At 51.5% G+C, this 15,434-nt stretch overlaps 1 protein-coding gene across 1 annotated transcript in view; it reads right to left on the bottom strand.

Moving 5' to 3' along the window:
- The window catches only part of CRTAM (cytotoxic and regulatory T cell molecule), a 237,065-nt gene that overhangs the window by 172,070 nt on the left and 49,561 nt on the right, over positions 1 to 15,434 (bottom strand). Inside the window, exon 2 of the mRNA XM_069614085.1 lies at positions 5,914 to 6,060. Within this exon, the coding sequence (XP_069470186.1) occupies positions 5,914 to 6,060 (147 nt within the window). The remainder of the gene's footprint in view (positions 1 to 5,913; positions 6,061 to 15,434) is intronic.

The raw sequence follows: 15,434 nt of genomic DNA, 5'->3' as shown, positions 1-15,434 counted from the left end.
AGAGGGAACACAGAGACAATGGAAGAAAGAGACATGGATACATTTAGAGAGAACACAGAGGCAATGGAAGAAAGAGACATGGATACATTTAGAGAAAACACAGACAATGAAAGAACGAGACATGGATACATTTAGAGAGACCAAACAGACAACAAAAGAAAGAGACATGGATACATTAGAGAGAACACACAGACAATGGAAGAAAGCGACATGGATACACTTAGAAACAAGAAAGAGACATGGATACATTTAGAGGGAACACAGAGGCAGTGGAAGAAAGAGACATGGATACATTAGAGAGAAGACACAGACAATGGAAGAAAGAGACATGGATACATTTAGAGAGAAGACACAAACAATGGAAGAAAGAGACATGGGTACATTAGAGAGAAGACACAGACAATGGAAGAAGGAGACATGGATACATTTAGAGAGAAGACACCGACAATGGAAGAAGGAGACATGGATACATTAGAGAGAAGACAGACAATGGAAGAAAGGAACATGGATACATTTAGATAGAAGACGCAGACAATGTAAGAAAGAGACAGATACATTTATAGAGAATACACAGACAACGGAAGAAAGAGACATGGAAACATTTAGAGAGAACACAGAGACAATGGAAGAAAGAGACATGGATACATTTAGAGAGAACACAGAGACAATGAAGAAAGAGACATGGATACATTTAGAGAGAACACAGACAATGAAAGGAAGAGACATGGATACATTTAGAGAGACCAAGCAGACAACAAAAGAAAGAGACATGGATACATTAGAGGGAACACACAGACAATGGAAGAAAGGGACATGGATACACTTAGAAAAAAGAAAGAGACATGGATACATTTAGAGGGAACACACAGGCAGTGGAAGAAAGAGACATGGATACATTAGAGAGAAGACACAGACAATGGAAGAAAGAGACATGGATACATTTAGAGAGAAGACACAAACAATGGAAGAAAGAGACATGGATACATTAGAGAGAAGACACAGACAATGGAAGAAGGAGACGTGGATACATTAGAGAGAAGACAGACAATGGAAGAAAGAAACATGGATACATTTAGAGAGAAGACACAGACAATGTAAGAAAGAGACATGGATACATTTACAGAGAAGACACAGACAATGGAAGAAGGAGACATGGATACATTAGAGAGAAGACTGACAATGGAAGAAAGAAACATGGATACATTTAGAGAGAAGACACAGACAATGTAAGAAAGAGACATGGATACATTTACAGAGAAGACACAGACAATGGAAGAACGAGACATGGATACATTTAGAGAGAATACACAGACAACGGACGAAAGAGACATGGATACGTTTAGAGAGAAGACACAGAAAATGCAAGAAAGAGACATGGATACATTAGAGAGAAGACACAGACAATGGAAGAACGAGACATGGATACATTTAGAGAGAATACACAGACAACGGAAGAAAGAGACATGGATACATTTAGAGAGAAGACACAGACAATGCAAGAAAGAGAAGACACAGACAATGCAAGAAAGAGACATCGATACATTAGAGAGAAGACACAGACAATGGAAGAAAGAGACATGGATACATTAGAGAGAAGACATACGGAAGAAGGAGACATGGATACATTAGAGAGAAGACAGACAATGGAAGAAAGAAACATGGATACATTTAGAGAGAATACACAGACAACGGAAGAAAGAGACATGGATACGTTTAGAGAGAAGACACAGACAATGCAAGAAAGAGACATGGATACATTAAAGAGAAGACACAGACAACAGAAGAAGAAGACATGGATACATTAGAGAGAAGACAGACAATGGAAGAAAGAAACATGGATACATTTAGAGAGAATACACAGACAACGGAAGAAAGAGATATGGATACATTTAGAGAGAAGACACAGACAATGGAAGAAGGAGACATGGATACATTAGAGAGAAGACAGACAATGGAAGAAAGAAACATGGATACATTTAGAGAGAATACACAGACAACAGAAGAAAGAGACATGGATACGTTTAGAGAGAAGACACAGACAATGCAAAAAAGAGACATGGATACATTAGAGAGAAGACACAGACAATGGAAGAACGAGACATGGATACATTTAGAGAGAATACACAGACAACGGAAGAAAGAGACATGAATACATTTAGAGAGAACACAGACAATGAAAGAAAGAGACATGGATACATTTAGAGAGACCAGGCAGACAACAAAAGAAAGAGACATGGATACATTAGAGGGAACACACAGACAATGGAAGAAAGAGACATGGATACATTTAGAGAGAAGACACAAACAATGGAAGAAAGAGACATGGATGCATTAGAGAGAAGACACAGACAATGGAAGAAGGAGACATGGATACATTAGAGAGAAGACAGACAATGGAAGAAAGAAACATGGATACATTTAGAGAGAAGACACAGACAATGTAAGAAAGAGATATGGATACATTTAGAGAGAAGACACAGACAATGGAAGAAGGAGACATGGATACATTAGAGAGAAGACAGACAATGGAAGAAAGAAACATGGATACATTTAGAGAGAAGACACAGACAATGTAAGAAAGAGACATGGATACATTTACAGAGAAGACACAGACAATGGAAGAACGAGACATGGATACGTTTAGAGAGAAGACACAGAAAATGCAAGAAAGAGACATGGATACATTAGAGAGAAGACACAGACAATGGAAGAACGAGACATGGATACATTTAGAGAGAATACACAGACAACGGAAGAAAGAGACATGGATACATTTAGAGAGAAGACACTGACAATGCAAGAAAGAGAAGACACAGACAATGCAAGAAAGAGACATGGATACATTAGAGAGAAGACACAGACAATGGAAGAAAGAGACATGGATACATTAGAGAGAAGACATAGACAACGGAAGAAGGAGACATGGATACATTAGAGAGAAGACAGACAATGGAAGAAGGAGACATGGATACATTTAGAGAGAATACACAGACAACGGAAGAAAGAGACATGGATACGTTTAGAGAGAAGACACAGACAATGCAAGAAAGAGACATGGATACATTAGAGAGAAGACACAGACAACAGAAGAAGAAGACATGGACACATTAGAGAGAAGACAGACAATGGAAGAAAGAAACATGGATACATTTAGAGAGAATACACAGACAACGGAAGAAAGAGATATGGATACATTTAGAGAGAAGACACAGACAATGGAAGAAGGAGACCTGGATACATTAGAGAGAAGACAGACAATGGAAGAAAGAAACATGGATACATTTAGAGAGAATACACAGACAACGGAAGAAAGAGACATGGATACGTTTAGAGAGAAGACACAGACAATGCAAAAAAGAGACATGGATACATTAGAGAGAAGACACAGACAATGGAAGAACGAGACATGGATACATTTAGAGAGAATACACAGACAACGGAAGAAAGAGACATGAATACATTTAGAGATAACACAGACAATGAAAGAAAGAGACATGGATACATTTAGAGAGACCAAGCAGACAACAAAAGAAAGAGACATGGATACATTAGAGAGAACACACAGACAATGGAAGAAAGAAACATGGATACATTTAGAGAGAATACACAGACAACGGAAGAAAGAGACATGGATACGTTTAGAGAGAAGACACAGACAATGCAAGAAAGAGACATGGATACATTAGAGAGAAGACACAGACAACAGAAGAAGAAGACATGGACACATTAGAGAGAAGACAGACAATGGAAGAAAGAAACATGGATACATTTAGAGAGAATACACAGACAACGGAAGAAAGAGATATGGATACATTTAGAGAGAAGACACAGACAATGGAATAAGGAGACCTGGATACATTAGAGAGAAGACAGACAATGGAAGAAAGAAACATGGATACATTTAGAGAGAATACACAGACAACGGAAGAAAGAGACATGGATACGTTTAGAGAGAAGACACAGACAATGCAAGAAAGAGACATGGATACATTAGAGAGAAGACACAGACAATGGAAGAACGAGACATGGATACATTTAGGGAGAATACACAGACAACGCAAGAAAGAGACATGAATACATTTAGAGAGAAGACACAGACAATGCAAGAAAGAGACATGGATACATTAGAGAGAAGACACAGACAATGGAAGAACGAGACATGGATACATTTAGAGAGAATACACAGACAACGGAAGAAAAAGACATCGATACATTTAGAGAGAAGACACAGACAATGCAAGAAAGAGACATGGATGCACTAGAGAGAAGACACAGACAATGGAAGAAAGAGACATGGATACATTTAGAGAGAATACACAGACAACGGAAGAAAGAGACATGGATACATTTAGAGAGAAGACACAGACAATCCAAGAAAGAGACATGGACACATTAGAGAGAAGACACAGACAATGGAAGAAGGAGACATGGACCAATCCAAGGAGGGCATTAGAGAGAAGACACAGACAATGGAAGTAAGAGACATGGATACATTTAGAGAGAAGACACAGACAATGGAAGAAAGAGACATGAATACATTAATGTTGCCTGGGAGCATGCCATGCCGAGCAAGAAAGAGACATGGACACATTAGAGAGAAGACACAGACAATGGAAGAAGGAGACATGGACCAATCCAAGGAGGGCATTAGAGAGAAGACACAGACAATGGAAGTAAGAGACATGGATACATTTAGAGAGAAGACACAGACAATGGAAGAAAGAGACATGGATATATTAGAGAGAACACAGACAATGGAAGAAAGAGACATGAATACATTAATGTTGCCTGGGAGCATGCCATGCCGAGCATGGCAATGTGGGCATTAATTGCGCCTGGGTGTCCGCCATGCCTGAGTATTGCAATGTGGGCATTAATGTTGCTGGGGTGTACGCCATGCCGAGCATGGCCATGTGGGCATTCATTTTGCTTGGTGTACACCAATCCAAGGAGGGCAATGTGGGCACTAGTGTTGCTGGGGTGTACGCCATGCCTGCGTATTGAAATGTGGGCATTAATGTTGCCTGGGAGTACGCCATGCCGAGCATGGCAATGTGGGCATTAATGGTGCCTGTGTGCACGCCATGCTGAGCATGGAAATGTTCCCTGGGTGTTCACCATGTTGAGTATGGCAATGTGGGCATTAGTGTTGCCGGAGTGATCGCCATGCCGAGCAGGGAAATGTAGGCATTAAAGTTACTTGGGTGTACGCCATGCCTGAGTTTTGTAATGTGGGCGTTAATGTTACCTATGTGTACGCCGTGCCGAGCATGGCAATATGGGCATTGTGTACGCCGTGCCGAGCATGGCAATGTGGGCATTGTGTCTCCTGGGTGTACGCCGTGCCGAGCATGGCAATGTGGGCACTGTGTCTCCTGGGTGAACGCCGTGCCGAGCATGGCAATGTGGGCACTGTGTCTCCTGGGTGTACGCCGTGCCGAGCATGACAATGTGGGCACTGTGTCTACTGGGTGTACGCCGTGCCGAGCATGGCAATGTGGGCACTGTGTCTCCTGGGTGTACGCCGTGCCGAGCATGGCAATGTGGGCACTGTGTCTCGTACGCCTCCTGGGGCATTGTGTTTCCTGGGTGTACGCCGTGCCGAGCATGGAAACGTGGCCATTCATGTTTGAATTGATGCCATGCAAGGTTGTGGGTGATGTGGCTATGCTGCCACGACTTGTATCTCGGGCTGCGGTTTATCAGGGATTTGGACTCTACGTGGAACTCTGCGGGAAGTGTGGCGCCGTGGCATGTATGTGCTGGGGTGGCAGTTGTGAAACACTTGTTTTGTGAGTTGGAAAGAGGCGCAGCCCACCCGCCCTTCCCTTTCAAGTATAACTCTCAAACTTCCTCTGCGTCACGACTTTCACCCAAGCCAGGCATGGGCTGGCGGAAACTCGCTGCACTCACCTCTCCGGTTGTTGAAGAAAGCCACAAAGCCCTTGGGGTTCGACCACTGCAGTGGAGAACTGTCGCTCGCAGACCCCACACACTTCAGCGATAGCGTGTGGCCTTCCTTCACACTTACATTTTCCGTCGGAGTGTTTTGAACATACCCTACAAGAGAGCAAAACCCAGAGGTTAAAAACGGCCCCTAGAGCGGGGGGTGCTTTTTGTTGAACTAATGCACATATACGAGTGTGACAAGCTGTTGTTATATGGCGTGTGTGCCCATTGCCCATGTCCTGTTCTCTTTCTCCAAGGTGATTTACCACTTTCTGACTCAGAATCATAGCACCAGACACTTTTTAAAAAGCCATCAATAATTTGTGTGTAATTTTGCAGCAGCAGCAGCTTGCGTTAGTGTGGACGTGTCTCAGCAGCGCGGTGCTCTTGACATGCAGGTGGGGGTAGGCGCAGGGGGTGGCGCATGCCAGGCAATGGGGCCCCACAAGGCCAGCAGGGTTGGGACAGGGTAAGTGACATCCCAGGCGAAGCGATGCCCTGCCAATGGACTCCACACGGGCAGTGCTGGCACAGGGCGAGTGGCACTTTAGAGAAAAGGGCGAGCGTCTTACGGGGCCACAGCGGAGCAGTAATGCTGGGACGGAGAGAGTACCACAGGCAAAGAGGCTGCCACTCTCTCTGCCCTGATCCTCTTTCCAGCCCTACTGCCCTTCAGAGGCGCAACATAACAGAACAGGAACAGGGGGGGGTTATCAGTCAAACTAGAGGGCATGTCTGGCTCTGGGCTTCACCCGGGGCCTGAGACTGTGTCCATGTCAGAATGAGGGGTCCACGCAGAGTTCGGGAGCAGAGTGACATGCCCCACAGAAACTGCTACTACAGAAAGGGACATGGCAGACCTACACTAAGGTAGAAAGGCTGCCTTCATCTCCTAACAGAGGTCCAACCCATCCCCTAATCCTGATCCATGAACAGGCCTCTTCCCACAGAGGTCCAACCGTCCCCCAATCCTGCTCCATGAGCAGGCCTCTTCCCACAGAGGTCCAACCAACCGTCCCCCAATCCTGCTCCATGAGCAGGCCTCTTCCCACAGAGGTCCAACCGTCCCCCAATCCTGCTCGATGAACAGGCCTGTTCCCACAGAGGTCCAACTATCCCCCAATCCTGCTCCATGAACAGGCCTCTCCCCACAGAGGTCCAACCATCTCCTAATTCTGCTCCATGAACAGGCCTCTCCCCACAGAGGTCCAACCATCCCCCAATCCTGCTCCATGAGCAGGCCTCTTCCCACAGAGGTCCAACCATCCCCCAATCCTGCTCCATGAGCAGGCCTCTTCCCACAGAGGTCCAAGCACCTCCTAATCCTGCTCCATGAACAGGCCTCTTCCCACAGAGGTCCAAGCACCCCCTAATCCTGCTCCATGAACAGGCCTCTTCCCACAGAGGTCCAACCGTCCCCCAAACCTGCTCCATGAGCAGTCCTCTTCCCACAGAGGTCCAAGCACCTCCTAATCCTGCTCCATGAACAGGCCTCTTCCCACAGAGGTCCAAGCACCCCCCAATCCTGCTCCATAAACAGGCCTCTACCCACAGAGGTCCAACCATCCCCCAATCCTGCTCCATGAACAGGCCTCTTCCCACAGTGGTCCAACCATCCCCCAATCCTGCTCCATGAGCAGACCTCTTCCCACAGAGGTCCAAGCACCCCCTAATCCTGCTCCATGAACAGGCCTCTTCCCACAGAGGTCCAACCATCCCCCAATCCTGCTCCAGGAGCAGGCCTCCTCCCACAGAGGTCCAACCGCCCCCCAATCCTGCTCCATAAATAGGCCTCTCCCCACAGAGGTCCAACCATCCCCCAATCCTGCTCCATGAGCAGGCCTGTTCCCACAGAGGTCCATGCACCCCCTAATCCTGCTTCATGAACAGGCCTCTTCCCACAGAGGTCCAACCATACCCCAATCAATTGATCCCATAAACAGGCCTCTTCCCACAGAGGTCCAACCCATCCCCTAATCCTGCTCCATGAACAGGCCTCTTCCCACAGAGGTCCAACCCATCCCCTAATCCTGCTCCATGAACAGGCCTCTTCCCACAGAGGTCCAACAATACCCCAGTCCTGCTCCATGAACAGGCCTCTCCCCACAGAGGTCCAACCCATCACCTAAACCTGCTTCATGAACAGGCATCTCCCCACAGAGGTCCAACCGTCCCCCAATACTGCTCCATGAATAGGCCTCTTCCCACAGAGATCCAACCATCCCCAATCCTGCTCCAGGAACAGGCCTCTCCCCACAGAGGTCCAACCATCTCCTAATCCTGCTCCATGAACAGTCCTCTTCCCACAGAGGTCCAACTGTCCCCCAATCCTGATCCCGTAAACAGGCCTCTTCCCACAGAGGTCCAACCCATCCCCTAATCCTGCTCCATGAACAGGCCTCTTCCCACAGAGGTCCAACAATACCCCAGTCCTGCTCCATGAACAGGCCTCTCCCCACAGAGGTCCAACCCATCCCCTAATCCTGCTCCATGAACAGGCCTCTCCCCACAGAGGTCCAACCGTCCCCCATTCCTGCTCCATGAACAGGCCTCTTCCCACAGAGGTCCAACCATCCCCAATCCTGCTCCATGAACAGGCCTCCCCCCACAGAGGTCCAACCCATCCCCTAATCCTGCTCCATGAACAGGCCTCTCCCCACAGAGGTCCAACTGTCCCCCAATTCTGCTCCATGAACAGGCCTCCTCCCACAGAGGTCCAACCGTCCCCCAATCCTGATCCCGTAAACAGGCCTCTTCCCACAGAGTCCAACCATCCCCTAATCCTGTTCCATGAACAGGCCTCTTCCCACAGAGGTCCAACCGTCCCCCAATCCTGCTCCATGAGCAGGCCTCTTCCCACAGAGGTCCAACCAACCGTCCCCCAATCCTGCTCCATGAGCAGGCCTCTTCCCACAGAGGTCCAACCGTCCCCCAATCCTGCTCCATGAACAGGCCTCTTCCCACAGAGGTTCAACTATCCCCCAATCCTGCTCCAGGAACAGGCCTCTCCCCACAGAGGTCCAACCATCTCCTAATCATGCTCCATGAACAGGCCTCTCCCCACAGAGGTCCAACCATCCCCCAATCCTGCTCCATGAGCAGGCCTCTTCTCACAGAGGTCCAACCATCTCCTAATCCTGCTCCATGAACAGGCCTCTCCCCACAGAGGTCCAACCGTCCCCCAATCCTGCTCCATGAGCCGGCCTCTTCCCACAGAGGTCCAAGCACCCTCTAATCCTGCTCCATGAACAGGCCGCTTCCCGCAGAGGTCCAACCGTCCCCCAATCCTGCTCCATGAGCAGGCCTCTTCCCACATAGGTCCAACCGTCCCCCAATCCTGCTCCATGAACAGGCCTCTTCCCACAGAGGTCAAACCATCCCCCAATCCTGCTCCATGAACAGGCCTCTTCCCACAGAGGTCCAACCATCCCCCAATCCTGCTCCATGAGCAGGCCTCTTCCCACAGAGGTCCAAGCACCCCCTAATCCTGCTTCATGAGCAGGCCTCTTCCCACAGAGGTCCAAGCACCCCATAATCCTGCTCCATGAACAGGCCTCTTCCCACAGCGGTCCAACCGTCCCCCAATCCTGCTCCATGAGCAGGCCTCTTCCCACAGAGGTCCAACTGTCCCCCAATCCTGCTCCTTGAACAGGCCTCTTCCCACAGAGGTCCAACCTTCCCCCAATCCTGCTCCATGAGCAGGCCTCTTCCCACGGAGGTCCAACCGTCCCCCAATCCTGATCCCGTAAACAGTTCTCTTCCCACAGAGTCCAACCATCCCCTAATCCTGTTCCATGAACAGGCCTCTTCCCACAGAGGTCCAACCGTCCCCCAATCCTGATCCCGTAAACAGGCCTCTTCCCACAGAGGTCCAACCATCCCCAATCCTGCTCCATGAACAGGCCTCTACCCACAGAGGTCCAACCGTCCCCCAATCCTGATCCCGTAAACAGTTCTCTTCCCACAGAGTCCAACCATCCCCTAATCCTGTTCCATGAACAGGCCTCTTCCCACAGAGGTCCAACCGTCCCCCAATCCTGCTCCATGAGCAGGCCTCTTCCCACAGAGGTCCAACCAACCGTCCCCCAATCCTGCTCCATGAGCAGGCCTCTTCCCACAGAGGTCCAACCGTCCCCCAATCCTGCTCCATGAACAGGCCTCTTCCCACAGAGGTTCAACTATCCCCCAATCCTGCTCCAGGAACAGGCCTCTCCCCACAGAGGTCCAACCATCTCCTAATCATGCTCCATGAACAGGCCTCTCCCCACAGAGGTCCAACCATCCCCCAATCCTGCTCCATGAGCAGGCCTCTTCTCACAGAGGTCCAACCATCTCCTAATCCTGCTCCATGAACAGGCCTCTCCCCACAGAGGTCCAACCGTCCCCCAATCCTGCTCCATGAGCCGGCCTCTTCCCACAGAGGTCCAAGCACCCTCTAATCCTGCTCCATGAACAGGCCGCTTCCCGCAGAGGTCCAACCGTCCCCCAATCCTGCTCCATGAGCAGGCCTCTTCCCACATAGGTCCAACCGTCCCCCAATCCTGCTCCATGAACAGGCCTCTTCCCACAGAGGTCCAACCATCCCCCAATCCTGCTCCATGAGCAGGCCTCTTCCCACAGAGGTCCAAGCACCCCCTAATCCTGCTTCATGAGCAGGCCTCTTCCCACAGAGGTCCAAGCACCCCATAATCCTGCTCCATGAACAGGCCTCTTCCCACAGCGGTCCAACCGTCCCCCAATCCTGCTCCATGAGCAGGCCTCTTCCCACAGAGGTCCAACTGTCCCCCAATCCTGCTCCATGAACAGGCCTCTTCCCACAGAGGTCCAACCTTCCCCCAATCCTGCTCCATGAGCAGGCCTCTTCCCACGGAGGTCCAACCATCTCCTAATCCTGCTCCATGAACAGGCCTCTTCCCACAGAGGTTCAACCGTCCCTCAATCCTGATCCCGTAAACAGGCCTCTTCCCACAGAGGTCCAACCAATCCCCTAATCCTGCTCCATGAACAGGCCTCTTCCCACAGAGGTCCAACAATACCCCAGTCCTGCTCCATGAACAGGCCTCTCCCCAAAGAGGTCCAACCCATCACATAATCCTGCTCCATGAACATGCCTCTCCCCACAGAGGTCCAACCGTCCCCCAATCCTGCTCCATGAATAGGCCTCTTCCCACAGAGGTCCAACCATCCCCAATCCTGCTCCATGAACAGGCCTCTCCCCACAGAGGTCCAACCATCTCCTAATCCTGCTCCATGAACAGTCCTCTTCCCACAGAGGTCCAACCATCCCCCAATCCTGATCCCGTAAACAGGCCTCTTCCCACAGAGGTCCAACCCATCCCCTAATCCTGCTCCATGAACAGGCCTCTTCCCACAGAGGTCCAAGAATACCCCAGTCCTGCTCCATGAACAGGCCTCTCCCCACAGAGGTCCAACCCATCCCCCAATCCTGCTCCATGAACAGGCCTCTCCCCACAGAGGTCCAACCATCCCCCAATCCTGCTCCATGAACAGGCCTCTTCCCACAGAGGTCCAACCATCCCCAATCCTGCTCCATGAACAGGCCCCTCCCCACAGAGGTCCAACCCATCACCTAATCCTGCTCCATGAACAGGCCTCTCCCCACAGAGGTCCAACCGTCCGCCAATCCTGCTCCATGAACAGGCCTCTTCCCACAGAGGTCCAACCATCCCCAATCATGCTCCATGAACAGGCCTCTCCCCACAGAGGTCCAACCATCTCCTAATCCTGCTCCATGAACAGTCCTCTTCCCACAGAGGTCCAACCGTCCCCCAATCCTGATCCCGTAAACAGGCCTCTTCCCACAGAGGTCCAACCATCCCCAATCCTGCTCCATGAACAGGCCTCTCCCCACAGAGGTCCAACCATCTCCTAATCCTGCTCCATGAACAGTCCTCTTCCCACAGAGGTCCAACCATCCCCCAATCCTGCTCCATGAACAGGCCTCTTCCCACAGAGGTCCAAGAATACCCCAGTCCTGCTCCATGAACAGGCCTCTCCCCACAGAGGTCCAACCCATCCCCCAATCCTGCTCCATGAACAGGCCTCTCCCCACAGAGGTCCAACCGTCCCTCAATCCTGCTCCATGAACAGGCCTCTTCCCACAGAGGTCCAACCATCCCCAATCCTGCTCCATGAACAGGGCCCTCCCCACAGAGGTCCAACCCATCACCTAATCCTGCTCCATGAACAGGCCTCTCCCCACAGAGGTCCAACCGTCCGCCAATCCTGCTCCATGAATAGGCCTCTTCCCACAGAGGTCCAACCATCCCCAATCCTGCTCCATGAACAGGCCTCTCCCCACAGAGGTCCAACCATCTCCTAATCCTGCTCCATGAACAGTCCTCTTCCCACAGAGGTCCAACCGTCCCCCAATCCTGATCCCGTAAACAGGCCTCTTCCCACAGAGGTCCAACCCATCCCCTAATCCTGCTCCATGAACAGGCCTCTTCCCACAGAGGTCCAACAATACCCCATTCCTGCTCCATGAACAGGCCTCTCCCCACAGAGGTCCAACCGTCCCCCAATTCTGCTCCAAGAACAGGCCTCCTCCCACAGAGGTCCAATCCATCCCCTAATCCTGCTCCATGAACAGGCCTCTTCCTACAGAGGTCCAACCGTCCCCCAATCCTGATCCCGCAAACAGGCCTCTTCCCACAGAGGTCCAACCATTTCCTATTCCTGCTCCATAAACAGGCCTCTACCCACAGAGGTCCAACCGTCCCCCAATCCTGATCCCGTAAACAGGCCTCTTTCCACAGAGGTCCAACCATCCCCCAATCCTGATCCCGTAAACAGTCCTCTTCCCACAGATGTCCAACCATCTCCTAATCCTGTTCCATGAACAGGCCTCTTCCCACAGAGGTCCAACCGTCCCCCAATCCTGCTCCATGAGCAGGCCTCTTCCCACAGAGGTCCAACCAACCGTCCCCCAATCCTGCTCCATGAGCAGGCCTCTTCCCACAGAGGTCCAACCGTCCCCCAATCCTGCTCCATGAACAGGCCTCTCCCCACAGAGGTCCAACCATCCCCCAATCCTGCTCCATGAGCCGGCCTCTTCCCACAGAGGTCCAAGCACCCCCTAATCCTGCTCCATGAACAGGCATCTTCCCGCAGAGGTCCAACCATCCCCCAATCCTCCTCCATGAGCAGGCCTCTTCCCACATAGGTCCAACCGTCCCCCAATCCTGCTCCATGAACAGGCCTCTTCCCACAGAGGTCCAACCATCCCCCAATCCTGCTCCATGAACAGGCCTCTTCCCACAGAGGTCCAACCATCCCCCAATCCTGCTCCATGAGCAGGCCTCTTCCTACAGAGGTCCAAGCACCCCCCAATCCTGCTCCATGAGCAGGCCTCTTCCCACAGAGGTCCAAGCACCCCCAATCCTGCTCCATGAACAGGCCTCTTCCCACAGAGGTCCAACCGTCCCCCAATCCTGCTCCATGAACAGGCCTCTTCCCACAGAGGTCCAACCATCCCCCAATCCTGCTCCATGAGCAGGCCTCTTCCCACAGAGGTCCAAGCACCCCCTAATCCTGCTGAATGAGCAGGCCTCTTCCCACAGAGGTCCAACCATCCCCCAATCCTGCTCCATGAACAGGCCTCTTCCCACAGAGGTCCAACCATCCCCCAATCCTGCTCCATGAACAGGCCTCTTCCCACAGAGGTCCAACCGTCCCCCAATCCTGCTCCATGAGCAGGCCTCTTCCCACAGAGGTCCAACCGTCCCCCAATCCTGCTCCATAAACAGGCCTCTTCCCACAGAGGTCCAACCATCCCCCAATCCTGCTCCATGAACAGGCCTCTTCTCACAGAGGTCCAACCATCCCCCAATCCTGTTCCATGAGCAGGCCTCTTCCCACAGAGGTCCAAGCACCCCCTAATCCTGCTCCAAAAACAGGCCTCTTCCCACAGAGGTCCAACCGTCCCCCAATCCTGCTCCATGAGCAGGCCTCTTCCCACAGAGGTCCAACCATCCCCCAATCCTGCTCCATAAACAGGCCTCTTCCCACAGAGGTCCAACCATCCCCCAATCCTGCTCCATGAGCAGGCCTCTTCCCACAGAGGTCCAAGCACCCCCTAATCCTGCTCCAAAAACAGGCCTCTTCCCACAGAGGTCCAACCGTCCCCCAATCCTGCTCCATGAGCAGGCCTCTTCCCACAGAGGTCCAAGCACCCCCTAATCCTGCTCCATGAACAGGCCTCTTCCCACAGAGGTCCAACCATACCCCAATCCTGATCCCGTAAAGAGGCCTCTTCCTACAGAGGTCCAACCCATCCCCTAATCCTGCTCCATGAACAGGCCTCTTCCCACAGAGGTCCAACAATACCCCAATCCTGCTCCATGAACAGGCCTCTCCCCAAAGAGGTCCAACCCATCCCCTAATCCTGCTCCATGAACAGGCCTCTCCCCACAGAGGTCAACCGTCCCCCAATCCTGCTCCATGAACAGGCCTCTTTCCACAGAGGTCCAACCATCCCCAATCCTGCTCCATGAACAGGCCTCTTCTCACAGAGGTCCAATCCATCCCCTAATCCTGCTCCATGAACAGGCCTCTTCCCACAGAGGTCCAACCGTCCCCCAATCCTGATCCCGTAAACAGGCCTCTTCCCACAGAGGTCCAACCATCTCCTAATCCTGCTCCAAGAACAGGCCTCTTCCCACAGAGGTCCAACCGTCCCCCAATCCTGCTCCATGAGCAGGCCTCTTCCCACAGAGGTCCAACCATCCCCCAATCCTGCTCCATGAACAGGCCTCTTCCCACAGATGTCCAACCATCCCCCAATCCTGCTCCATGAGCAGGCCTCTTCCCACAGAGGTCCAAGCACCCCCTAATCCTGCTCCATGAGCAGGCCTCTTCCCACAGAGGTCCAAGCACCCCCTAATCCTGTTCCATGAACAGGCCTCTTCCCACAGAGGTCCAACCGTCCCCCAATCCTGCTCCATGAGCAGGCCTCTTCCCACAGAGGTCCAACCGTCCCCCAATCCTGCTCCATAAACAGGCCTCTTCCCACAGAGGTCCAACCATCCCCCAATCCTGCTCCATGAACAGGCCTCTTCCCACAGAGGTCCAACCATCCACCAATTCTGTTCCATGAGCAGGCCTCTTCCCACAGAGGTCCAAGCACCCCCTAATCCTGCTCCAAGAACAGGCCTCTTCCCACAGAGGTCCAACCGTCCCCCAATCCTGCTCCATGAGCACGCCTCTTCCCACAGAGGTCCAACCATCCCCCAATCCTGCTCCATAAACAGGCCTCTTCCCACAGAGGTCCAACCATCCCCCAATCCTGCTCCATGAGCAGGCCTCTTCCCACAGAGGTCCAAGCACCCCCTAATCCTGCTCCATGAACAGGCCTCTTCCCACAGAGGTCCAACCATACCCCAATCCTGATCCCGTAAAGAGGCCTCTTCCTACAGAGGTCCAACCCATCCCCTAATCCTGCTCCATGAACAGGCCTCTTCCCA

This window comes from Ambystoma mexicanum, chromosome 9 (genome assembly GCF_040938575.1).
Source record: "Ambystoma mexicanum isolate Mex_15411 chromosome 9, UKY_AmexF1_1, whole genome shotgun sequence".
NCBI lineage: Eukaryota > Metazoa > Chordata > Amphibia > Caudata > Ambystomatidae > Ambystoma > Ambystoma mexicanum.
This window is presented reverse-complemented; position numbering and strand designations above follow the sequence as displayed.